This window comes from Abramis brama (genome assembly GCF_963993115.1).
Source record: "Abramis brama genome assembly, chromosome: 17".
Classification (NCBI taxonomy): domain Eukaryota; kingdom Metazoa; phylum Chordata; class Actinopteri; order Cypriniformes; family Leuciscidae; genus Abramis; species Abramis brama.
The window spans coordinates 24,386,184-24,411,513 of NC_139979.1; the positions used below are offsets into that span (position 1 = coordinate 24,386,184).

The window sequence follows — 25,330 nt, forward strand, 5'->3', positions numbered from 1 at the left end:
AACCAAATATAAACTTATAAATATAAACAAATATAAAAAAATCAATAAAAGCTCAAAAACTCAATATTTGGAAAAATTTTAAGAGCTTTTAGGAGGTCATCCCTTAAGCAAAGCTTGGCTCCAATAAGACATTTTCCCGTATTTGTGACAAGTCAACTGCGAGGAAAAAGGATCGGTCTTTCCCGGTTGGTCACTTGGCTAGATGGAATGAAATTACCACTCCACCATTAGCCACTTCTGGAAATATTGGATCAATTCCTGGAACCATGGCAGGAAGAGACATCTAATTTGACTCGCATTGATTCTGCTAAGTAATTGGCATTAAACCCACAATGAACAGTGTGAGGTAATGGGAGCTGGAAACAAACTTTGATCCTTGGAGACAAAAATAAATCACTACAGGCTTAGTTTAGCATCCGTCGTCTAAATATTAACCATAGCAGGCCTAACACTGCACGGATGTAGACATCTGTAAACATGCATCAAGTGAAATCTAACACAATTTATTCGCACTCATACATCAGATTTTCCCCACGTGCATCGATACCATTTTATAGATGCAAATGAGCTTGAACAGAGAAGCATATGCACAGAAGATGCCTGAGACAAATAAACGGCAATATTGTTTTCTTTAGTAAAGAGTTTACTATGTACATTTTGAAAGTGGAAACCAGACCACTTATTACATTTGGCTGAATCTACAGTCAGTTTATTACTAGAAGATCCTGAGATGTGAATGTACGGAAACTCACTGGGCTTTGACCTACTGAAACAAATGAGTCACCCTATGAATATCCATGCGCAAACTTGAAGACAGAAGCATTTAATAAACTGACTCAGTAAGACCGGTGGGGGTCTATTTTATTATAGCTTGTTTCCACCAGGGAATATAAAATAAAAAAAGTTAATTGCGACTTTTTAATCACACAATTTTGACTTTTTTTCTCAGAATTGTGAGATTTAAAGTTGCTGTTTTGAGAAATCAAAATAATTCCGAGATAAAAACTAACAATTGTGACTTTTCTTGCAAATGCGAGATTAAATCTTGCAATTGGGACTTTTTTCTCTAACAATAACGAGTTATGAAGTCAGAATTGCAAGATTTAAAGCCGCAATTCTGAGAAATAAACTCGCAATTGTGAGTCACAATTATCTTTTTCCTTTTTTTTTCGTGGCGGAAACAAGCTTCAATGCCATTTAACATTGCTCTGCAGATAAACTGAGACATAATACTGTACAGTGAAATTTGCTAGGCCTCGAGAATTTACCATGATGGAATTACAATAGCAGTTACAATGTAACTACATCGTTCTTTACACTGTGATAACCACGACACAAACATTCAGTAACTCATGTAGAATGTCCGGGGATTGAATGCTTGTAAACACAATCATTCTACATTTTGTCCCTTATCTAAAAACATCCAAGCACCTACTAATATGAGTACCATAATTTGGGTCCCTGGGCAAAATAAAAGACAAGAAGAGGAATCTGTGGGACAAAATTGCATTACTGGGACAGAAAGGCCCAGCACATGCACAGTCCTAGTGCTAATGCGGCACCAGCACCGACATTTAGGAGGATTGGTCTCCAGAACTGCCAGTTCTCTTTCTTTTTCTCCGAATCGCTCAGTTTCAGCTTCATTTGCTGCACCTTCTGTGCAGTGCTGGCTATTCGCTCCTCACGGTTCCGCTTGCGTAGGCTGGAAGAAACAGAAACACACGCATGGTTGATTTCTTCATATTTCACTTCACAGTACAGAAACAGTTAAAAAGATGAGCAATTTTACTGATTCGAGATGAACTATATCATTTAATGCATGTCTTTGTTTTAAATATACATTTTATCAAAATTCTGGTTGTTTACTATCCGTGTAAATTATCATAAGTATCATTTTTAACCACTTTTGCAATACTGTTCAAAAGTTTGGGAGTAGGTATTATTTTTAAGAAGAAGCTCAACAAGGCTGCATTTTTAGTTGATCAAAAATACTGTAACGACAGTAATTATTACAATTTAAAATAACTTTTATTTCAATATTTTTACATTTATTTTTGTAATGGCAAAGCTGAATTTTCAGCATCATTACTCCAGTCTTCATTGTCACATGATCCTTCAGAAATCATTCTAATATGCTGATTTGGTGCTCAAGAAACATTTATTATTATTATCAAAGTTGGAAACAGTTGTGCTGCTTAATATTTTTGTGGAAACTGTGATAAAAAAAAAATCAGGATCGTTTGGTTAATAGAAAGTTCAAAAGAACAGCATTTATTGGAGACAGAAATCTTTGGAAACAATGACAAAAGTCTTTACTGTCAACTTTGATCAATTGAATGCGTCCTTGCTAAATAAAATAAAAGTTTTACGGACCCCAAACTTTTGAACGGTAATGTATGTTTTATATACAGCTCTTGATCAACTCTGTAATTCAGTCTAACACTGTTATTACATTCACAGTTGATATTACTAGACTAGAACAACTCAGCTACCAGTTTACTAGATAAAATGTTACATTTTTATTTATTTCTCTTACCCAAAAGTTTTTAACTCCGTAAGCCGCTCTTCCTTTGGTGACTGTATCCGGTCTTGTTCTCTTCCTGGATCTTGTGGCTCCATACAAGAGTCAGACTGTCCGTTGTGTTTCTCTGAACTACAGATGGGGCTTTGAGACGACGAAACTAAATAAGCTTCTGGCTCCTGCCATTCTTCATGACGCTTCTGCTTTCAGTGAAAAAGGTTCAGAGTTAGATATAGTAGGTCACACCACAAGAATATTTCAAATGAACTAATAACGCAAAAAAAGTTTGGGATTTTTCATGTTTTTGAAAGAAGTCTCTTCAAGCTACAGCTCACCAAGGCTGTATTTGTTTGATCAAAGACACTGTAAAAATAGTGATATTGCAAAATATTGTTACAATTAGTATAACTGAATTTTCAGCATCATCACTCAGTGTCACACGATCCTTCAGAAATCCTTCTAATATGCCGATTTGCTGCTCAAGAAGCATTTATTTTTATTATCAATGTTGAAAACAGTTATGCTAATTAATATTATTGTGGAAACTGTGAATTTTTTTTCAGTATTCTTTGATGAATATTATATAAATTTAAAAAGAATGAAGGTATTAATATCTTTAAAAAAATAATAAGCGTACTGCCCCCAAACATTTAATGGTAGTGTATTTTTAGGAATAGCATAATATAATATGAGTAACCAAACAGTTGATTGGCCCCATTGACTTGCATAGTATGGAGAAAATAAAAAATACTACGGAAGTCAATAGGGTTTAGAACAACATCAGGGTTGAGTAAATGATAACAGAATTGTCATTTTTGGGTAAACTATCCCTTTAATACTGTGTATTGTAACACTGATTATACTATACTACTCTAAATCAAACATCAAATGTAATAATGCAATCGCACCGTGCTTGATACTTGTTGAGTAGACTCTTTCAGGATGCTCTTTGCTCCCTCTATGACTGCCATGTATGAAAACCGAAGCTGATCTGGGGTTTGGATAAGACCCATTCGATACTCTCTCATATCTAACAAAACCTTTTGTATGTCCACAGACAAAGGGTCTTTCCTCTTGTCCATCTACAAAGAGGAAAGGACATTGAAAAGTCAGTTCCACACACATCATATGTTATACCTGATAACAGCTGCTTGAGAAATGATTACAGTCTCTGTGAAACCTTTAGAATTATTAACTATTGTGTAACTGCAGTCTTACCAAGACGAGGCAGGTGTCAACCAATGAGAAGGTCCCAGACCGCCCTATTCCTGCACTGCAGTGGACCACAGCGGGGCCGTTCTCTGGCCCCAATGAGCCAGACTCTCGAACCTTGAAAAGGAAATTGAGGAATGATGCTGGGGACTCTGGTACACCAAAATCAGGCCACGACGAGTAATGAAAATGGTAGATATCTCTGGTTTCTCCTGTCTAAACATATGGGACAAAATTGAAACAACATTTATTTTTCATGTCTTGTTCAGAGAAGCATTCAACGACGTGATAATTTGACATTGCGTTCACACCTTGCTGTTTCGAAGTTCTAATATTCTTATCGTGTAATTGGGTTTGACCTCCTCGGACTCCAGAGTCACCATAAACCCAGTGTCACTGAAATCCATGTCTCGCTCCTCCTTTGACGGCCAGTACTGCGCACACTTCTCCTGTTCAGCGTCAACAAAAACAGCAAATCATCACAACACGGATGTTTCTATCATTTCAAAAATATTTACCACTATTAGAAAGGTTTTTTTTTTTTTTTCAGCTTATGTGTTGAATGCATTTATCAACATACTACCAGATTTCACGACAATTATTTAAAATAACAATGATTTACTCTACTGTTCAGAAGTTCAAAACAAATGGAACTACTGTATTACTGAACAATGATAAAGAATCAGAACATTTTCAAACTATTTTTATTTGTGGTATTTTGAAGTGCTCTCAATAACAATATTGCGCATGTCCATTATCGTGATATACTGTGTTACGGTTTACCGGTTACATGTTACACGTCTATAAGCAAGGCAAATAACAAACATCAGATGTGTTCACTCACCGAGCCTTTTTCTATAACTCTGTTAAGCATAATAATTGCTTTGCAACGTTGTTCCCAAATCATTAGCCAAAAGTGACCACAAGTGTTCCTCAGGGGACCCTGCAGAAAGAGAAAAGTATCTGCAATTACATTACAGAACATGCTAACTATTTCAACAAGCTGGCCAATGCAAAAGAAATGGAAACAATCTATGAGACATCCTTCTTTGTTCTACAAAAGGCTGTAAAAACTGTTAACTCTTTCCCGGCCAGCGTTTTTTTAAAAAAAGTTGCCAGCCACCGCCAGCATTTTTGATCATTTTCACAAAAGTTTCATGGCCCCCAGAATATTTAATTGTATGAATATCTGAAAATGCAATTTATCAAAAGAAAGACCAGAGCCTCTGCTTTAAAAAAAAAAAAAGTTTTATTCTAGCTTAATGCATTCGTTTTTTATCAACACTTGCATATGGGTAAGTTTCATCAAAAGCAACATTTTGAGCAAAAAGCTGAGAAAAAAAAAGGTTTTGTCAAAGACTACATCCAGATCGGATTCAGAACGATGATCAAAACGTAATCGAGTCCATCAACACCCTAAAAACTTCACAGTCTTATAGCTCATCCTGGGTCGACATTTCATTCGGTAAAGTTAGGCAATTTATATGCCGTTTAATGTTGATGATGTTATTGTACACTATCACATGCTATCGCTAGTTTCTGCATCTTCTTTGCATGTGTTTTGATCAGGAGATTCTGTACTCTTTCAGAAGATGTGCAATAGCGCCCCTATCGTAAAACACTGAAAACACGGAAAGCCTGAAAATTCCGTCAGTGGCGGGGAAAGAGTTAAAAAGGTAGGTTTCAAGATGCTAAACTTTAGAAATTCTATAAAAACAGGGGGAATGTGTAAATTAAACTTCTTCGTTTACAATGCATGTAAATGTGTATTTAGGTCACATAACACATCAATGCAAGTTAGCAAAATGCAAACAGTGGACTTACTTTTTCCATTACTGTCATACCTGTGTCAATATGTACCTTCTCTGGGCCTCCTCCACGGTAATTAAGCTTGCATTTATGTAGTCATTCTCTGAATTTTCTAATCTCACCCGACTGTGATCATCTTAACACAAAATGCAGGTTATTAAGCCAGAGTCAAAACAAACATGTTGGCATACATTTGTGTGAAATTCAACGTAAGCTTACAGAAGAAAAAAGCTTTTATTTTAAGGAAATTATCCAAAAACATACTCGTCATTTACTCACTCTCATGTAATTCAAGTCTATATGGCTCAAGTCTTTCCTCAATGGAACCACAAAAGGTCACAATTTATTTTCACTGCATTTTTCTTTCATACTTAATGAAAGCGAATTATTCTGATTAACAACCCCTTTTGTAGTTCACATACAGAAAAGTCATTGAGATTTGGAAAAACATGACGCTGAGTAAATTAATTTTAAATCCATTTACGGGCAAGGTTACAAAATGAGTGAAACATTGTTAAAATGGTTTACATGGAAGAAACTTACAGGGACTGACGTCTCTATATCTATTCCTATTGCGATTTTCTGGGAACTTTGCCACTTTGCAGGCGCAGTCCTGAGACTGGTTACGGATTTCCTAGAAAGAGATTACAAAATAACAAACATAATTGTGAGAACCCTAAGAGCCATCCCTTAAAAAAAAAAAAAAAAAAAAAATCACTTATTAAATATTTAAAGCTTTTCTAACAAATGGCAAAAAGAGTGGGGAGTGTTTTTAAAACTGAAATAAAGAACATAAAAAGATAATAATATATCCATCACATAAGGGGGGTTGGGCATGACTATCTGGCTGAGTTTTATAGAGAACTGACAGCTTCGGTTCTTCAGTTCTTGGGAAGTGCTCGTCAGTTCTCAGAAACCATATCAGTGCATGGTTGCGTCTCAAAACCTCACGAGCTCCCTAATCTGATGCCTATTTAGGCATCATACACGCACGCGGGGGGTTTTGAAGGCGGCAAAAATTACATGGCATTTATTGTGCTAGGGCTGGGAACTCCTGTGGTACCTAAAACATACAGCATGAGTCAGTGGTCTGAAAACGCTGTCTAGGTAAACAGCTCACTAGGTGTTGAGACACAGCCCACGTGTTCACAGGAAGCACCTAGTGAGCTGCTCTAATGTACCGCTCTGTGACACGAGCACTCATGCACTTCGCATTGCTGCCAGTCAAGTTGTTTTGACATATGGTAATTCGCTGTATGGTTTACTACAATAATGCGCTGCCTACTCATTTTGCTTAATGACAAGAATGAAAAATATATAACCCACTTTAACTCAATATTCTTGTATAACCATAAACACTCGTGTACAGGTTTGCCGAGCTGAAATGATTCACAGAAGAAGATTATTTCACAGTATTTCTCGGTATTACGCGCATGCGCAGTAACGCAAAGCTGAATTACCCATACGTTCTCACGGGCTAAGTACTTGTCTAGGACTATTAGATAAACATTGCAAATCTACCAGAGCAAAATACTGCAGGTGTCCCAAGCGTTCATCTAAGGAGCGACTCATATTTAAGCTAAAAAATAAAAATAAAAATAAAACAGTACGACTTACATTATAAAGGTTTTGCCACTGTCCAGTTGAATCGATGTTCTCAAACTCCTGATCCATTTTTTTCGGGGTTATTCAAACGGAAAATGGTTCAATCAAATGTCGCCTGAGATCAAACGAGGGGTCACTATTCCATTGTTAGAAATTGTCATGATCCCGTGAAAACGGCAAGAGGAACGGTGCAGTACGATGTTAACCCTCATCAAAGAGGATAAAATTACTAGCACTTTCAGCACCCCCATCGGCTACTTCCGTGTGCCAGTCGAGAGGAAAGCGAGAAATGGCGCCCTCTGTCTGCAAGAGTCGTCATGGCAACCTTGATTACTTCCAGGTAGTAGTGGAGATTCATTCCAATGACTCGAATCTTTTGAATCACTTCACTTATAAGATTCATTCACTCGCTCTTCTTCAGGACAGGTGACAAGTCGTGCTGAATTCGGAACCGCGTAGGCTACTACTCTGCCATAGAAAGAATGATAAAAGTATAAAGTATTTGGTAGATTGTGGTTCCGAATACAGCATGTCTTTACTCAAGCAAGTGTCACGAAATTTATTTTATCTGCAAATCACGTTTCTCCTCAAATGCCTTAGCAGCTTTTTTTCCACCACCCACATTCACTTTGAGTGTGGTTTATCAAGCTACAGAAAAGGGACAATATTAACAGACTAAATAAATATTTTCAATAATATATTTCGTGCTTTTAAATAAAAATTTCAACTAAATTGAAATTTCACTCCGAGACTCGTTCAACTCAAAACACCGACCAAATAAATTCATAAGAGCAGATGAGGGCTGAATTCGGAATAACACTAATCTTAGTATTTTTTGCCACATTTATCTCTATAAGCCTGGAATATGTTATATTATGAATTCAGCGAGTCAGTGGAAGTGACCAACAATTTAAAAGATTCGTTCAGTTAGCGATGCCGATTCGTTCACATCACAAATGATACTTCCAGGAAAAATCAATGAAAAGAGTTCTAGGATCTTTTTAAATTTATTTTATTTATAGTGATCATCTATTTTGTTGTATTTTGGTCCCATAAGGGACATTTAGGCCTATATAACATTTATATATAGAAATTTAATTTATCAAAACGTTTATCTGGAATTACAATTAAGAAAGGATTTAAGGTGGCCACATTAGCGAAATTTCGGTAAAAACCCTTACGAAGCCATGTTTTTATTAGTTTTATTGTTTTTATAGTACAGTATATGTGTAACTAACCATTTTGGCGGATTGATTACCAACCGCGGTTTTACTACAAATAGGCCTACCATGGTTATGGTTAATTTTCGTCAGGGAAGGCCTATGTCCATTGGTGTAGATGTATGATGCACAACTCGTTTCACGTTTAAACCAAACAGGCTTTAATGTGATTAATAAGGTAAACGTGGACGTAGTTTATGTTCACGTGCTCCAGGAGCCAGCTGCTTCTCATAAATGGCTAATAAGATAAGGCTTTTATCCCCCTCACACCTTATCGTGCATTATACACAATCCCCAGTCATAGGCGATTGGATAGTCTGGCTGTCTGTTTGGTAGTGCTTGTTTGTAAAGACCATATCCATCTCAAATGGCTGCATTCACCTTTATGGGTTCATCTACTTCTAAAACTCACTTAAACATGAGAGGAAATATTTTAACTACCTCTGTGATTTTGATGTCTTTGTTTTTTTTGGGTAAGTCTATTTCCATTCTAGCCTGATATGTAGGCTATTTTAACGCTTTGTTCAAATCAAAGAAGAATGGATTGAAACACTTATTTCCATACAGCATTTTAAAAATCATACCAGTGTGATTATTAGTTCTTGTAGGCTATGTATAATGTGTATTGGATAGCATTTTGAATATTAATGTAATTTGATATCACGTGCAAACTACAAACCGATTTGTGCCATTATAACTAAGGAACTCCCTGTAAAAATTTGCTGCTTTTACTTAAGTGCAGTCAACTTGGATGTTTAAGTAATTTCAACTTAAGTTACATTAAACTGACTTAAAGAGTTGTATAACTTATAAAAACGTTTAAATTGTAGTACCCCATTAAAAGTATTTTTTTTTTTTTTTTTTCTTGCAGGACAAACCCTTGAGTGCTTTCGGTGTGATCTTGGATTCTGGGATCTGTGTTACACTACAAAGACAAACTGCAGCGAGGATGAGTTGTGTTATGTGGGAACTGGTAAAGCAGGTAAATGATGCCAATGTTCAGTTTTTGCAGTATCCTATTGACAAACCAGTCTCCCTTTGTTACTCTGCCTAACTTTCCCTTTGTTTTTCTCAGCTTCTGTCCTGGATATAAAGGTGATGGGTTGTCTTCCAGTGGAGGCATGCAACAAGACAACATATGTAGAGTTGCTTGCCAATAAGACCTTGTACACCATGAAGACCACATGTTGTGATGAAGACTTCTGCAACTCTGCCTCTGCAGTTCAGTTGTCCCTCGCTCCTCTCTTGCTCACCATCCTTCTCATTGTCCAGATGATGGGTGTGTTTTGATGAGGGTTTTCAACTTCCAAATTCTAATTGTAATAAGGATCGAAGGCTTTTCATGTTTACACTTGTTCACATAGGCTACTATTACTGTTCATTTTACTGTGTTGAATGATCTGAAACAGCTGCCTTCATGCCAGAGCACGTTTGGATAGTCTTTTCTAGTCAGTTGTTTTTGTGTTCATCAAAAGAGGAAAGATTACAGAATATTTATAAATGCACGTTTTCTTAACACAATTTTTGCGGTTTTACTGTTAAATAAATGCAAAAGTCTAACATTCATGGTTTCCTGTCTTGTTGTACGGTCATGACCACGTTCAATAGAGGGCGCTATTTGATTAAAATGTTAGATTGCCTGACTGCGCATGCTCAGATTAGAGCTGATCTTCACGTCATCCTCTTAAATACTTAAACTTATCTTATTGTATAAAGATCTTAGAACGCATGCGTCCCATGTCAAACGTGATTGGACTGGTTGCAACCTTGCGTTCAAAAAGTGGGGAAGTGCATTAGTGTGTGTGTGTGTTTACTTCCCGCGTGCCAGGAAGAATCGAGCAGATAATAAAAGTATGTTTGTCGCGCGCAGCATCGCAGCCGATCACAAAGATCTGATCCACGATGTTTCATATGATTTTCACGGCCGGAGAATGGCGACGTGTTCCAGCGACCAAAGCATTAAGGTAAAGGATTTCTCACACCATGGCCTGCTGAAGTTGGTTTACAATGTAACCGATGTGGTTAACAAGCATGCAATGTAAATAAGACCTGAATCTGACTAGAAGTGTGCCATTTATTTACTTTTTTCCCCTTTTTTCCTAGGTTTGGGATAAGGGGGATAGTGGAGAATGGAACTGCACAGCCAGCTGGAAAGTAGGTCTCACTTTAAAGTGGTTCTCAACCAAGGGTCCAGGGCCCACTAGGGGGCCAGAGGATGAAGTATTTAAATTAGTTAATTATTATATGAAAACACTCAAAATGCTAAAACTTTTGATTGGACTCATATTCCCCATACACCTCCTCATTTAAAGAGGACCTATTGTGCCTTTTTCAAAGTCTTGGTTTGTTTTTGGGGTCTACTAGAATAAGTTCTCATGCTTGAATGTTCAAAAATGCATTCTTTTTCACATATTTTACATTGTTCCAGCTCTCTTCCCAGCCTGTCTTTAACACTCTTCCTGTCTCCGTGAAATTTCTGGCTATTGAAGGCTAGCCTCCTCACGTAGCCATTAGCCAGACTGATGGCAGAAGGTCTGAACTCCATCGCAGCGTTCATTGCCCAAGGACTGCCCAGAGGCCATTTGACTGACATGTAAAGCAACCAGTCAGTGTTTTAGTTTTGCGTCATGTTTAGTAGTGTGAAAATGTAATGATGTCCCCACAACAACAGACTGGTGTGTAAAAGTCTTGGGCGTATTATAAAGAGTCTGTTGCGAACTTCACATACTTTTGAAAATCCAGCGTTTAGTTGATACTGATAAGCGCTCGTTGTAAACACGACGGCATTCTTCTTCCATGAGGGGGTTTGGCGTCACGGCTTCTTTGTTTCCAGGCGGACTGTTAAAGAATGTGACGTGCGTTAAGGAAAACAAGCAGCTTTCGCAATAATTACAACTTAAATGTATAAAATGGTGGTGTCCTAGAAATATGGTGGGGCCTTTGGTTCAAACAGGTTGAGAACCACTGCCATAAGATCATCCCAAAACACTTATTCAGCATCATGAATATTTGTATACTTTCAGTATTGGTTGTTATTGGGGTGCATTGGGTTTTGGGCTGTAATTTGACAAACTGTTGTTTTGTAGACTCACAGTGGCTCAGTCTGGCGAGTGACCTGGGCCCATCCAGAGTTTGGACAGGTGTTGGCATCCTGCTCCTTTGACCGTACTGCCATAGTGTGGGAGGAGATTGTTGGAGAGTCCAATGACAAACAACGAGGGCAAAGCCACTGGGTAAATGAGATTCGAATGGGCATTTGCCTTACATTAGTTGATTCTGCCAAGTTTTTTTAATGAATATGTTGGAAATGGAATTGATTGGGGTTAACGCCTAGTTGCAGAAGGAGGCTTTAACTTCTTCAATAAGAGTTGCAATGGCATACTACCATACTCTTCTGTGTCTAGTGCAGTAAATTAAATGGATATATTTATTTTTGTCATCTCTTTGACTCCATTTGATTGGACTGTCAGGAGTTAAGACATATTTTAGCTGTCTGTTGGGCTGCTTGATATTGCAATGTGGTATTTATCATATTTTAATTTATCATAATCTTAAACAGATTTGTAGTGCAAATAGTTTTACTGTTTACTCCATTTTGCTCTAGTTATCTTTTACTATTGTGGCTAATGAATGAGCAGTCTTGTACATTCACATGAAGTAATTTACTTCCATGTTGCAAAATAAGGTGGAAACACTGCACAGAATCAGTTATTCTATTCCGAACATGGCTTGTTTATAACTTTAGGACTCTGAAATTGTCAGCATTAATGTCTCCCCCGTTCTCACATCAGATCAAGAGAACCACACTTGTGGACAGTCGGACATCTGTGACCGACGTGAAGTTTGCCCCGAAACACATGGGCTTGATGCTGACCACATGTTCTGCTGACGGGGTGGTGCGAATCTACGAGGCCCCTGACGTGATGAACCTGAGCCAGTGGTCCCTGCAGCATGAGATCTCGTCCAAACTCTCCTGCTCCTGCATCTCGTGGAACCCTTCCAGGTGAGAACGCACTGATGATGGATAAACATAACTACAGCATAGTCACAGTCGTGTGTGTCACACAGTCAGGAGAGTCACAGTTCTCATTTGTTTCTTATCACGTTTAAAAGCATTTGTATGAATAAGAGCGTGATCATATAATGTAACGCTAGCCAAAGGATGATGGGAAAAAATAGATGTTGCGCTACATATTAATGTGTTAAACTGAAAAAAAAAATGCGTCCGTTAACACGTTAATTTTGTCAGCCCTATTATTATTATTATTATTATTATTATTATTATTATTATTATTATTATTATTACTCTTTGAGCTACAATAGAAATGTATTTGTCACAATTTTAAGTTAAACTGAACTTTTATTTTGGCGAGTTGTTGTGAAGACCTTGTATATGATATGACGATTCCTCAACTGAAATGCTTGTGAAGTGACTCAGAGCAGCTCTGCAGTTGAAGTTCAAGTGTTCATGTCCTCATATAGTGAGACGGAAGACACTATAAACACTGCAAGCACACATGCTTGAGTAGCGCGTATAAGGTGAACCAGTGGCATTCATGAACACAGACTTCATATTTCAATAGCAGTCTTTATGCAGTCTAATATTCTCAGACAGAAGTCCATATCACTATTCAATTAAGTGTACAGCCTACTTTTGACTTATCACCCCAAATGATGTGACATTCTGTGATAAATTCCATTTTTATGAATGGTTTCTGTCCATGTTTTCTGCATCATCAAAATCATAGGGCCCTATTTATAGATGTGCACATTTTGTAACTTAATGTATCCTGAATCTGAAAGTCTCAGTCTATTTCAATGAGACTTTATCTTTCACAAAAGGGTGAAACCTCTGTCTCTCATTAGATCTGTGACTGCAAATATCACATATGTTCTACATGCTTGTCAACAGTATCATCAAACTAAGATATTTGACTACATTTCAAACAAGATTCTTTTGGTTTTCAAGACCTCTCAGGCCACTTTGAGACTGTATTGTCCTAGCAAACTGAATCAATAAATGCACATGCTTGATTACTTAAAGGTTCACCCAAAAATGAAAATTGTCGTCAGTTGCTCTAAACCTGTATGAACTTCTTTCTTCTGCTGAACACAAAATATATTTTGAAGAATGTCAGTAACCAAACAGTTGATGGGCCCCATTGACATCCATGGCATTTCCTTTTTTTTGTGTGTGTGTGGCAAAATGTTCATTTGGGATTTGGGGTGAACTAACCATTTAAGAATTTTTTTTCTTTTGTCTTTACAGTTCTCGAGCTCACGCCCCTATGATTGCAGTGGGGAGTGATGACAGCAATGCGACATATGGCGGCAAGGTTCAGATATACGAGTATAATGAAGTTACAAGGTTTGCCTTCAAATCATTTTATCCTTTTATATCCTAGTTATCCACACTTATCCAGCAAAAACTCACATCCCCACAGGGGATTAAATAAAAAAAATATTTAGAAGTTTTTATTCATCTTTTTTAATGGTTGCAGGAAATATGCCAAAGCGGAGACACTGATGACAGTTACAGATGCGGTACATGATATTGCATTTGCTCCAAATCTGGGCCGGTCTTTCCATGTGCTTGCTATTGCCACCAAAGACGTTCGCATCTTCAAACTGGTTCCACTTCGGTGAGAGAAATGAAGCCAATTGAGTATTACAGTAGAATGGGAAATATATCTTGTGTAATGATGGCATGAGTTTTTCTTTCTTATTTAAGCCCTGTACATCACTGCATCTATATGATAATTCTAAAACCACCTTTCCACCATCTCCAATGTTAGCATACGATTGTCACATTTCACCCCCAGTGGTCTTAAAGCAACCGTTACCCTCAGCTTTTTCACCATTGTAAAATCAGTGATTTCCATGAATATATTGAATTTATGAATGTATCCACACTAAACAAATGGCTTCCCGATATATCTGAAGGAGACAGTTGGTTTTCTTGGGGTTGTTCAGGGTTTGTTGTTGCTGTGATCACAGTAAACGCGTTATCAGAGATGTTGCTGCAAGAGGGAGGGGAAGTTATTTTGATTAAAGATTACTGGGGCACATGAATTTTAAGAAGTGCACGGATAAATAATTTATAATGAATACTGCAATATTCCATAAAAATAAGATTTGTCCATTTTGATTTCACAGTGACTTAACCTTTCAGAAATGTTGATAATGTTTTAGTGGAAAAATACTGGTAATGCCGACCTCACATTCATAGTTTTGATTAGAATGCATCATATTGCATACGATCTAGTCACAGAAGTTCAAATATATTAATGCATCTGAAGCTTAAGTCGAATCAGAAATGCACGCATATGGTCAGAACCCCACGCAGCTCCTGTACTATTCATTGAAAATGATTGAATTTCGGTCTGTCGCTTGTTTGTTGGAGATTGTGGAAAGGCGACTTTACACATCTATTTATTTTAGCATTGCAGTCCTGATGTTTAGTTTAAAAAAGTTTTCTTTTAGAATTGAAAACACAAAAACTCATTCAGAGTTGTTTGGATACAAAATATTTTAATTGAATGCCAATAGACCTTATTCAGAGCAGCGCCATGACGGGTATGAAAGCAAGGCTGTGAGGGATAGACTTGCCTATTTTCAATGGCATCCGCTGTAAAAAAAAAAAAGCCTTTTTTTGCCTACTGAAATTTCTCTGAAAGATATGCAGCGTTTCATCAGCTGAACAGTCCAAAAACACATTGAATAACAGCACAACCCACTGAAGAGATGTCTATCCCTCACTGCCTCGCTTTCATTCATGTTAAAAATCAAAGGCGGCGCTGCTGTGAATAAGGTCTATAGATTTACCACAATTTGCATGCCTCTTTTTGACTAACAGAAAGGACAGCTCTTCATCAGCGCCCACTAAATTCGAGGTGCAGGTGCTGGCCCAGTTTGACAGTCATAACTCTCAGGTGTGGCGCGTCAGTTGGAACATCACCAGTACGATTCTGGCCTCCTCCGGTGATGATGGCTGTGTGAGACTCTGGAAAGGTGAGTGTTTGCAAGAATTTGCAATCGCAATGATCATATGCAACTACTAGAATTATAACGTCAGCATTTAAAGGCAGGACTTGATTTTGTCCATCAGGAATTGATTGGATGGTTATGGTTTGCAATTTCTGTGATCTCATCTGAGGACCTGTTTACAACTGGTATTAAGATGCATTCTGGTCGATCGGATCACAAGTAGAAGAGTGAGACACATTCCCGTTTACACATGGGGTGTTTTAATACGTCTCTTTTGTCCGATTACGTTTTAGACCCCGTTTACACCTGTATTTAGCGTCGTCTACTTGTGATCTGATCAATCAAAACGAATCTTAAATACCAGATGTAAACAGGGACCAAGTGACATGTTGTCTCCCCCTCATGCCAGTAAACGCGTCATCAGAGAAGAGATGTTGCTGCAAGAGGGAGAAGTTAATTTGATTTAAGCTTTCTGGGGCACATAAAAAAAAAAGTGCACAGATACACATTACATTTATAATTACTGCAATATTGCATAACAATTAAGAATTTTCCATTTTGATTTCATGGTGAATGTTTTAATTTGTTGTAATTTGCCTTTTTCTTTTTCACATTTCACCAGCAAACTACATGGACAATTGGAAATGCACAGGTATTCTAAAGGGAGATGGCAGTCCAGTATATGGGTCATCTGGTCAGCCTGGTGCTCTGAGTGCCGTCCTGGGCTCTTCTTCTGCACAGAGTGCTTTAAACGGGGCCACTGGACGATAGAGGCCTTTCTACAGGACCACCCTGAGGAAATCTGGAGCTGAGCACTTCTATGATACGGGACTTCACACTGAGACAAACTGATTGTGCTTGCTGGACATGCGACAAGACTGGTACTTAACATGGGTCCATTATTTTGAACTGCCTTGAAGGAATGATCTCTAAGTTTACTTTTCTTTCTATCTGTAGTATTATGTTTTGCTCTGATCTGAATGAATTCTGTGAAAAAAATCATGGCTTTCAGAATTGTTGTATTGTCATCTTTGAATGGATGCTAATGCCTTGATCACAAAAGGGACTGTCTTACTATATAGGACTCTACATTTTATTTCTATTCTATTGTCACATTGTCGACATGAAAAAATATGCTGGCATTATAACACTGCCAAAATTTTGTCTAATTGTCTTCACTCTTTTGTGTTATAGAACGAGAATAATAAAGGCCATAGCCGCTGGTATATATGAAGCATGCATAAATCTTTGAGCTTATTTCATTAGAATCCTGCATGTCTACAAATATTTATACTGATAGTTGTCATAATCTGTATTGGACAGTTGTATTATGATGCAAATGATTTAGTATTTTCTGTTTCAGGGCCAAACGTTTCTGTAAAGAAAGATGCATACAAAAATATAAAAATAAATAAGAGAATAAAAATACACTTAAAAATAAATACAGAAAATAATAAATAAAGGAAAAAAGTAATAGAATTCAGGATTACATTTAATTAAAAAAATTATTTGTTTGGAGGTCATTTGTTCCTTTATTTTCTTAAAATCACATTTATGTATCTATTTAAATTAAAAGGGCATGTATTAAATACCATTTTTTTAATAGATAAACAGAAAAAAAAATGATTAGGGCTTAAAATACTAAAACAATTTAGTGTCAAAGTCTAATAATATGGATCATGTAATTACTGACATTAAAATGTTTTATATTTTAATTGATCAAAATAAATATTTTCTACAACTCTAATTTTGTTATATGGTGTATGATGTGCAGATATATTGTCCTGTATTCGGGAATTTTATTTATGGCCTTATGTTTTCCAGTCTAAATATCAGGCTATTTAAATATGCCGTTTGGTGAATCACAATGACCGTGTTTAGTAAGCAACTGTCATGTTAGGGTCCCACACAGTTGCTGTCTCAGCTGTTCTGTGGATCTGCTCTAGAGATTCATTTCACGATCTCGTTCGTGCTAGTTTATAAGAAACGTCATTTTAAATTAATAAATACTTATTAATTTTCTTTTAAAAAAATCAGGCTTTTAATTGTTTGATTGTAAGATCTAAACAACAATTGAAGTCCTCGTGCATTCAGAAATTATCTGCTGTACTATCATTACTAAACGTAAAGTATACATTTAACAGCACTATTTACAACACATTTATGTATTAAAAATGTTTGAAACAAACAGCTTCTTCATTCAAAACACCAACAAGTTGATTGACAGATGATTACGCCACTCTGAACTCAGTCAGGCAGGATTCTCCAATGAAAATCGCGGTTATGTCGAAGCCCCGCCCATGCAAAGAGAAACTAGAGGCGGGATTCTCTCGTAATGGCTTCACTTCATCTTTATACTTCGACAAACTCTTCTCATAAAGCGGAGAGGTCGCTATAAAGGCAACGTTTCTTCTTGTTATGCGGATTATTGGTGCTGTATTTGTATAAAGTAGTCGAATTAACTTCCTTTATAAGGCACAAGTGCCGCTTTTCTCCTCATGGTAAGTTCTCATCGAAACATATTCTTCTCAGCTGTTGCAAATCTTTTCCAGTGTTGTTGTCACGGTATAGTTTTCCGCCGACGACTGGTCGAAGAAAGTAAGCTTGAGCCCGAAAAAAACGACGTTTCTGTTTAAATGACATTTTAAGTGTCACTTTTTTTGCCTTTGTTTAACTGTTTAAGTTATACGGTTGAAGTGTTTGTATCATGGCCTTTACAGTTATTCTCAACTGCACGGTGTTTATTTGAGTTAAACAGCCCTTTATCCTTATGTAGTTTTTAGTCAGTCCACCCGCAAATACTGTTATTCTGCCTTTAATAACTTACAACAGCGTTTGATGTGCAGTTAAAGTTGTTGGTTATTGAACTGATAAAGGTAGTCTGATGACTAACGTTACAAACGTCACATGAATGAAGCCAATTATGGAGTAACGTTAACGTTATATGGAAAGAGACAGTCAAGTTTACGATGTTGCTAAATTATTAATTTATATTTATTTAGTTGAATCTGTGCTTTGTCATTTTCCAGTAACGATAAAGAGCTAAATGCAACATAAGCTAGCTGCCATATCAACAGATGTCAGCTCTATCTGTGTAACAATATGAGTCACAAAACACCCTATTATGTGTGACACTGTGTAAGAGACATAACATCCTCCAGGCTTGTCTTTAGTTGGCAGTCTACATGTCCAGTAAACAAACAGGCACAGTATGACAATAATGTCATTTAGCACTGGTTCCCTATGGGAACTCACGAGTTCACTCTGCATGCCTGAAATATGCACTTCTTGTTTTGCAGTCACTCCTCATGTGCTGAAGCCCTGTGCCAGTGAGCCACACCGACATGGAGAACTTCCAAAACATTGAGGATGAGCCATTTCCCAGCTTCCTTTCTAACGCCTCGCTGGGCAGTAGTGGCCGCTCCACTCTCGGCAACGTGACACTGGGCTCCACACTCGGGATGCCCATGGCAGCCTCTACCGTGGCTAAAATTAGACCTCCAGTAGACAACAGGTGGGAAACTTCTGCATTTAATCTCACAAATATTGTGACCGTGTATCTGTCCTAACTTGGTGAGAATGTTGACTTCCTTAGTCTCCTGTTTGGTAAACAGTGTTCATTTTTTTTTTTTTTTTTTTTTGAGTGATTACCTGCATTGGTATTGTAAAATCACCAGACTGGCCATCTGTTTAGTTTTAAACAAGCTAAAATCAAAATTGCGATATGGCTTTGTGCGCTTATCAAATCGTAAGAGGCTACGATTTAAAGTCGGCATGAAATGGAAGTTGCGATTGTTTTTTTTCTTCTCTGTCGTGATTCGTGACACATCAACTTATATCTGAAACTGTGACCCTGAAAAAAACAAAACAGGGCTTGACTTTGTCCATCGGGAATTGATTGGATGGTCGTTGTTTGCCATTGCTGTGACCTCATGTGAGTGACGGGTTGTCCCGCCCTCGTGCCAGTAAACGCATCATCAGAGAAGTTATTTTGATTAAAGGTTACACATGAATTTTTTTATTATGATGTGCATCATGAATAAATTGTTTGAGAAATACTCCAATGTCAATTTTTGATTTCATGGTGATTAAGTATATAGGCCTAGTTTCTTGTTCTGTGTATTTCAGATACGGTACGGTAAATGTGCAAGACTGTCCCAAGTCTGATAAATGCCAAAGCGCAGTGCCCTTAACGCACACTAAATTCTCTAAAGGCCCGTTCACGTCAAGAAAGATAAATATTAGTGTCCACATCAATGCTCAATATTGTTCTGTTGTGTTTATTCTAATTGCATCCTGAAGTTTTGCTATTTTTAGGCAGGATGGATTCTGATTGGCAACGTTTTTATCGTTCATCAACAATATTGTTTCTGTGTCGTTATAATTGTGGAGTGAACTCCGCTATTCTTTTATAGGGAATGTGAAGGTACATCACGCAGTGTTGCATTATGGGACGTGGGCGCCATGTTTACAGGCACGATCTCTGTTTACCTTTTCGCCGACCGTTGCTATGACATTTAATGGGTGTGTTTGGCTAGAACAAGGTAAAATTGAAGAAGAACGGAAGAAATGGAGAAGTTGAAAGAAAAAGAGAAGGGACCCTATCGGGAGAAACTAAATGCCACTGCCAAAAAACGTTAGGACAAACTGTCCGCGATTAACAACGTTGATCCATATGATCTAGCAGCCCAAGACTGGATTACGGATCCAGACTCACTACCTCCGCTCACAAATCTGGACATCGTTAATTACCTTGTTTTTGGATTGAGTGCGTGCAGGAGTTTAAGAGCTATAAATCCCTTCAAAATAGATTGATGTATCTTTGCATCTTTGCCCATCCCAGTTTATGTGTACTTAAAAGAGTCTTTGTGGATGCAGTCAGTACAGAAACAGATAAAAGTCACTTAATGTATTTATTAAGCAGTGATATAAAACCTTGATTCACAAACATTTAAGAGGCATGTAAAAAGACGTACAGAATATCAAAGCAAATTGTTCATTGAAAACAAAATAAATATTATTTATTTGATTCATGCAATGTGGCCTGGCTTTATCGTCTGCTAACATGAACCACAAATTCAACATCATTCATCAACTATCCTACAAGTCATCAAGGAATATACAATACACAACCTCTTGTTTTGTACAACTTTTAACAAACGTTTTTACAAACCAGCTGATTTAGCAATCACTGCACAACACTTGGACACATGTTTGTAAGAACATATAAACGCGCACATCAACCCGATTACTTTATTTATCGTTCATGTAAACACCGTGTTCGGATTCATCAATCGTATTGATTTCATTCGGATTGAGCCAAAAGGTGTCCATGTAAACGTAGCTACTGTCACACTCACTTGACATTGCAGTTATTCATCATAATGAAAGTTTATTATCTGCATGTGTTTTAAAGTCATATCAATCTTAACTTCTATATGGTGCCTAGCGCACAGAAAGCTGGATATCAGACGGCGCTTCCATGAGTATTAAACTTAAGTTCTCTGACGTATTATTGCGCTTAAACTGTCAAATACACAAGGTTATGTCAAAAACACACAGTTCACATAAACGCAGTCCTTTATGTCTGGGAACGTAAACATCAAGTAAATGAACTGCATGTGTGTATTAGATCTGTGTTTTAAAGTGAAAGCAACGTAATATATAGCAGTGGTTACTGTATATGCTGTTAATATGAATCAAACAACAAAAGAAAAACAGAAAATCACTCACTGCTCTTGATTGAATAACTTTAGTAGCTTTAATAAGAATAGATTTTTTTCTTCTTGAATTCTGCTGTTAAATGCTCTGGTGAGGAGATAAACACCAGTCCGCCGTGTTTATCTCCTCACCAGAGCATTTAACAGCAGAATTCAAGAAAAAAAAAATCTATTCTTATTAAAGCTACTAAAGTTATTCATTCCTGTTCAGCTCACTCAGGACGGGGTTTATGCTAATAGGGCGGAGTCTGTCGACAGTCGAGGAGTTTAAAAAAAGAGTGGGTGAATTTTTACCATTATAGGGTGGTTGTGTACACACACTGCCGACACACATTTGTTCAAACACCATGTAAAAGTGAATTTTGCATAATAGGTCCCCTTTAAATACTGTTTTGGATTGTTTTTTAATGTCAAATGTATCCCATCATCCATGTTCTTCCCTGAAATTGCACAATGTTGAGGAGAAACTTAACAGTGCAAGTGAGTATTTTGTGAAATATTTGCAACTGCTTTTTATCACTTACTTAGAAGCAAGCACCACAATTAATTTGACATCTGTAACATAACGCTTTTATGCAGGATTATGTTTACATGGAATATTTCAGAATGTATCACCCGGATGTATTTTCTGTTATGTAAAGTTGAAATGTTTTATATAATATTTTATTTTATGGATTGTGATATTGACCTTGTTTGCCATGTAAATAGCCTTGATGCTAACATGGCTTTAAAATTTAAATAAACGAGCAAACAATTAATCTCTGCATGCACTGTGAGTTTAACATGCATTTAGGAATGCAATGTGCGCCAGTTTCGCTTTATCATTTCCAAAATACATTTGTGGACAGAAGATTACAGCATTTCTTATTCTACATGTATTGAGACATGTTTGTAAACCTGTTGTGACAGAAACCTAAAGGTCTTCATGCAGTTTTCCAACCATGGGTGGAGGGTCAAAATACTATTTAGTGTTATGGTCACATGCTGTACATATATTGCTGCTAACTTAAATGATTATACTGCCATTAAACACAAACAAGGTTAACTGAGTTAATTTGTCCCTTTCAGAGTTACTGATGTCCAAGCATCATATTTAGAGGATGGACAATTTTCCCTCATGCACTCCCAGGGGTCGGATGGAGGCAGGGAAAAATTTGTTCTCAGCCTCAAAGAAGATTTGTAAGTGATCAGCAGTTGTTAGAATTGTGATAGACTGAACTTTCCTCTAGTCCAAAAAGTCTGCCAATATTTGCCAGTTTTAAGATTATTGCTGTCTATTTCAGAATTGACAGCACTGCTAGTTTGCCTTTGTCTACAAACAACCTTATATTTTATAATAAATTGTATATATAATATAATATTATATATATATATATATATATATATATATATATATATATATATTTATTTATTTATTTATTTATTTATTTATTTATTTATTTATTTATTTATTTATTTATTTATTTATTTATTTATTTATTTATTTATTTATTTATTTATTTATATATATATATATATATATATATATATTATTATTATTATAAATATATATAATTATTATAATTTTTTTATTATAATTTTTTTTAATGTTGGTTAAAATGCTTTCATTTTACAATTTTTATTTGTCTTAAGTTGTATTATGTAGAACTGTATATCAATATTCTATCTGCCATCAGCCAGTTATGAAACATTGAATAAATTAGTTTCTCTCTCTCTTTTTTTTTTTAGAGACAATGTAGATGACTTTATTCCTGTGAATCGGTTCTCTGATCTGTTGGTGAATGTTAATTTGGATGAAACCGAATCTGCTTCCAAAACCTCATCAGGAAGGGTGGCTCCACCTCATCTGTCAGGTTCTGTTCCTCTTCGGAATACAGGTACGTAATCTGCTGTTTTCTTTTTAGTTTTAGTTAAAGACTTGTCTTAAATTTAATTGCAGGCCTAATGATGCCTAATTGATGATGCATGATTGACAAATTATATGTAAAATAGTGGAGTTTGGGTAACTTGTTCAAGCTGAGAAAAGTATTTTGAAATATATTTTTTTCTTTGATTAGACCTTTCAACTGGTCCACTGTCATTCTCTCATTTTGGAGACAAACAAACGATGGCAGCTCAGGTAACTTTTTTATATATTTTTTATATGAAATAATTATAATAAAAAAAGAACAGATTATTGAACATTTTAGTCAAAATCTAAGAAGAAAAATTGCATATGTGTTTTTGAGTGATGTATTTCGTACATCAGGCCTTTATGGCTCATATAATATGGTATAGAAGATGGAGCTCATATTCGAGTAGAAAAAAAAAAAAAATTCAAACTGAAATATAAATATCAGCAACTGCATCAAATTGCAAAAGTCATCCATGCACAAAGTACCCTACCCATGTGAACTGCGAAACCACTACTGACAAAAAAAAAATTACTTTTTTTGTCAATACTTGTCTTACAATACTGAAGAAACAGTTTGCAATTAGGCTCGCTGCGATACTCTGTGTTTCACGGTGTTCATCCGCACACCAATTGCATTACTTGGCCACCACGGCACTGCCCCACTATTATTTTGTTTTTTTATTGAAATAAAAAAACATTTATTTTAGTTGGACAATGACGTTACAATTATAAACCGAAAGCGTCTGCTCTGCTTCATACAGAACGAGCTGCAGAGTCGAAGAGTCAGATTTTACTTATTACATGACATTGTGAGAGATCACTGACAGGACAGCATTTTTGTTCAACCCAGCAGGATTTGGTGCGCAACAGATCCTGAGCGTCATTAACAAATATCTTGTGACATTAACTAAATTACATTTGTCATTAACAAAATGTGTGGTCAGTACTGCCGCGTCCTATACACAGAGTATGTGGTATCGCGAATACAAAAGTGATCATAAAACAAAGTGCTTAGAACTATTTTATATTTAAAAATCTTTAAATTTATTTGTAAATCAGTCACTGAGTGACTGATTTGAAAAGTTAGTAATAAACTGAAAAAATTAACACATTACATAGAAAAAGTGGCAGATTTATTATTATTGCATGTACACTCCAAGACTTAATGCACAGATCATTTGACCGTATCAGATTTTGTTCCGTTTGCTGTGGTTATCACTGTTAATCAGATTTAATCGTGTGGTGTGGAATATGAATATGATTGGCCATTGCGTTCATGCGCTCATGTCTGTGATTGGCTACAAAGCTCAACGCTGCAAAAAATTTGTTGTAAATAGAAACATTTGATGCTCTTCAGAGTGCTCACACAAACACCCACAGGAACAATTACTGCAAAACGCCCGGGTGTTTTCACATTAAATGATCAAAGATAAATTTTGGTGGCCTTGAAAATATTTTCAATGCAGGAAAAACACTGTATAAATATAACTGAGTTGTTACTAAGACATATTAGAAATATAGAATGACATATTTAAATGCTTAGTTTTATGATCAAAGCTATAGTTTTTATTTTTTTATTGTGTGCCGAAAACATATAATGCAATGCAATATAATGATGATTGAGATATGTACAAATAAACGTTTCCTGATGTATCATATTTGATACATAATTGCTTCAGTTCAGTGAGTATTTATCTTAAAATATACATATTAACAATATAGAAATTGATACTTGTCTGTCTGCTGTGAAATCTTTACTGATTTTTATAAGGTAAACTCATGTACCACAACCTGGCGGGGAAAGTTTTTAGCATTATACTAAAAGGCAGTTATGCTAAAATGATAAACTATCAATCAGATGACAAAAGGCATGTAGTAGATTTCACACAACAGGTTTTTCAGCAAAGTTTTGATCATGTTGATATCAAATATGATACAGTAGGCTTTGTAGGGCTAAGCTTTCTTCTGTTCTTCTTAGACCACATTGCTCCCAGTGATGATGGAGGAAGAGGAGGGCTCTGCCAGTGAAGGGACAGGAAGTGAAAGGTGCTGTGGCAGCGTCGCCAGCTTCCTGGCTAATGAGAAACTGATGTCTCTAGACAGCATGGACAGTGATATCTCTGGTTGGTTAAGAATTCAAGTTATATCTTCGAAAGAGCTCTAAAGGACCAAGATAAGCAAGGCAAAAATGTATTGTTGTTTTTTGTCCTCTAGATGATGATATTGATGTGAACCAACTCCATGATGATGAATTGGAGCTGTACTTCAACAAGTTGATGCCACCTGCAATGCAGAGAGGCCGTGTGGAAGGACAAGAAATCTCTGTTGTGAGTTCTTTTGCTGGTTGTTTACAAAAGCTTAA

The 25,330-nt window shown here is 36.5% G+C and overlaps 3 protein-coding genes across 6 annotated transcripts in view; 2 read left to right on the forward strand and 1 right to left on the reverse strand.

The window, feature by feature from the left end:
- Positions 1–482: 482 nt before the first annotated feature.
- ptpn2a (protein tyrosine phosphatase non-receptor type 2a) lies at positions 483–7,426 on the reverse strand. Its single transcript, XM_084088188.1, has 9 exons — positions 7,160–7,426; positions 6,086–6,176; positions 5,578–5,678; positions 4,578–4,676; positions 4,045–4,182; positions 3,740–3,949; positions 3,430–3,603; positions 2,537–2,721; positions 483–1,702 (listed from the first exon to the last, which is right to left on the reverse strand). Exons 1-9 carry the CDS (start codon positions 7,214–7,216, stop codon positions 1,510–1,512), a joined length of 1,248 nt encoding a protein of 415 aa, XP_083944314.1. The 5' UTR covers positions 7,217–7,426; the 3' UTR covers positions 483–1,509.
- A 2,703-nt stretch (positions 7,427–10,129) lies between these two features.
- LOC311066962 (nucleoporin SEH1-like) lies at positions 10,130–16,599 on the forward strand. Its single transcript, XM_084088455.1, has 8 exons — positions 10,130–10,331; positions 10,471–10,521; positions 11,454–11,600; positions 12,159–12,370; positions 13,637–13,735; positions 13,869–14,009; positions 15,224–15,378; positions 15,977–16,599. The coding sequence occupies exons 1-8, from the start codon at positions 10,221–10,223 to the stop codon at positions 16,123–16,125; spliced, it is 1,065 nt and encodes a 354-aa protein (XP_083944581.1). The 5' UTR covers positions 10,130–10,220; the 3' UTR covers positions 16,126–16,599.
- Positions 16,600–17,654: 1,055 nt separating this feature from the next.
- cep192 (centrosomal protein 192) overlaps positions 17,655–25,330 on the forward strand; it is a 33,190-nt gene continuing 25,514 nt past the window's right edge. For all 4 annotated transcript variants that reach the window (XM_084088574.1, XM_084088576.1, XM_084088575.1 and 1 more), the window contains exons 1-7: positions 17,655–17,855; positions 18,654–18,868; positions 22,143–22,253; positions 22,803–22,951; positions 23,132–23,193; positions 24,947–25,091; positions 25,183–25,295. In XM_084088574.1, coding sequence (XP_083944700.1) covers positions 18,699–18,868; positions 22,143–22,253; positions 22,803–22,951; positions 23,132–23,193; positions 24,947–25,091; positions 25,183–25,295 — 750 coding nt within the window. In that variant the 5' untranslated portion in view covers positions 17,655–17,855; positions 18,654–18,698. The remainder of the gene's footprint in view (positions 17,856–18,653; positions 18,869–22,142; positions 22,254–22,802; positions 22,952–23,131; positions 23,194–24,946; positions 25,092–25,182; positions 25,296–25,330) is intronic.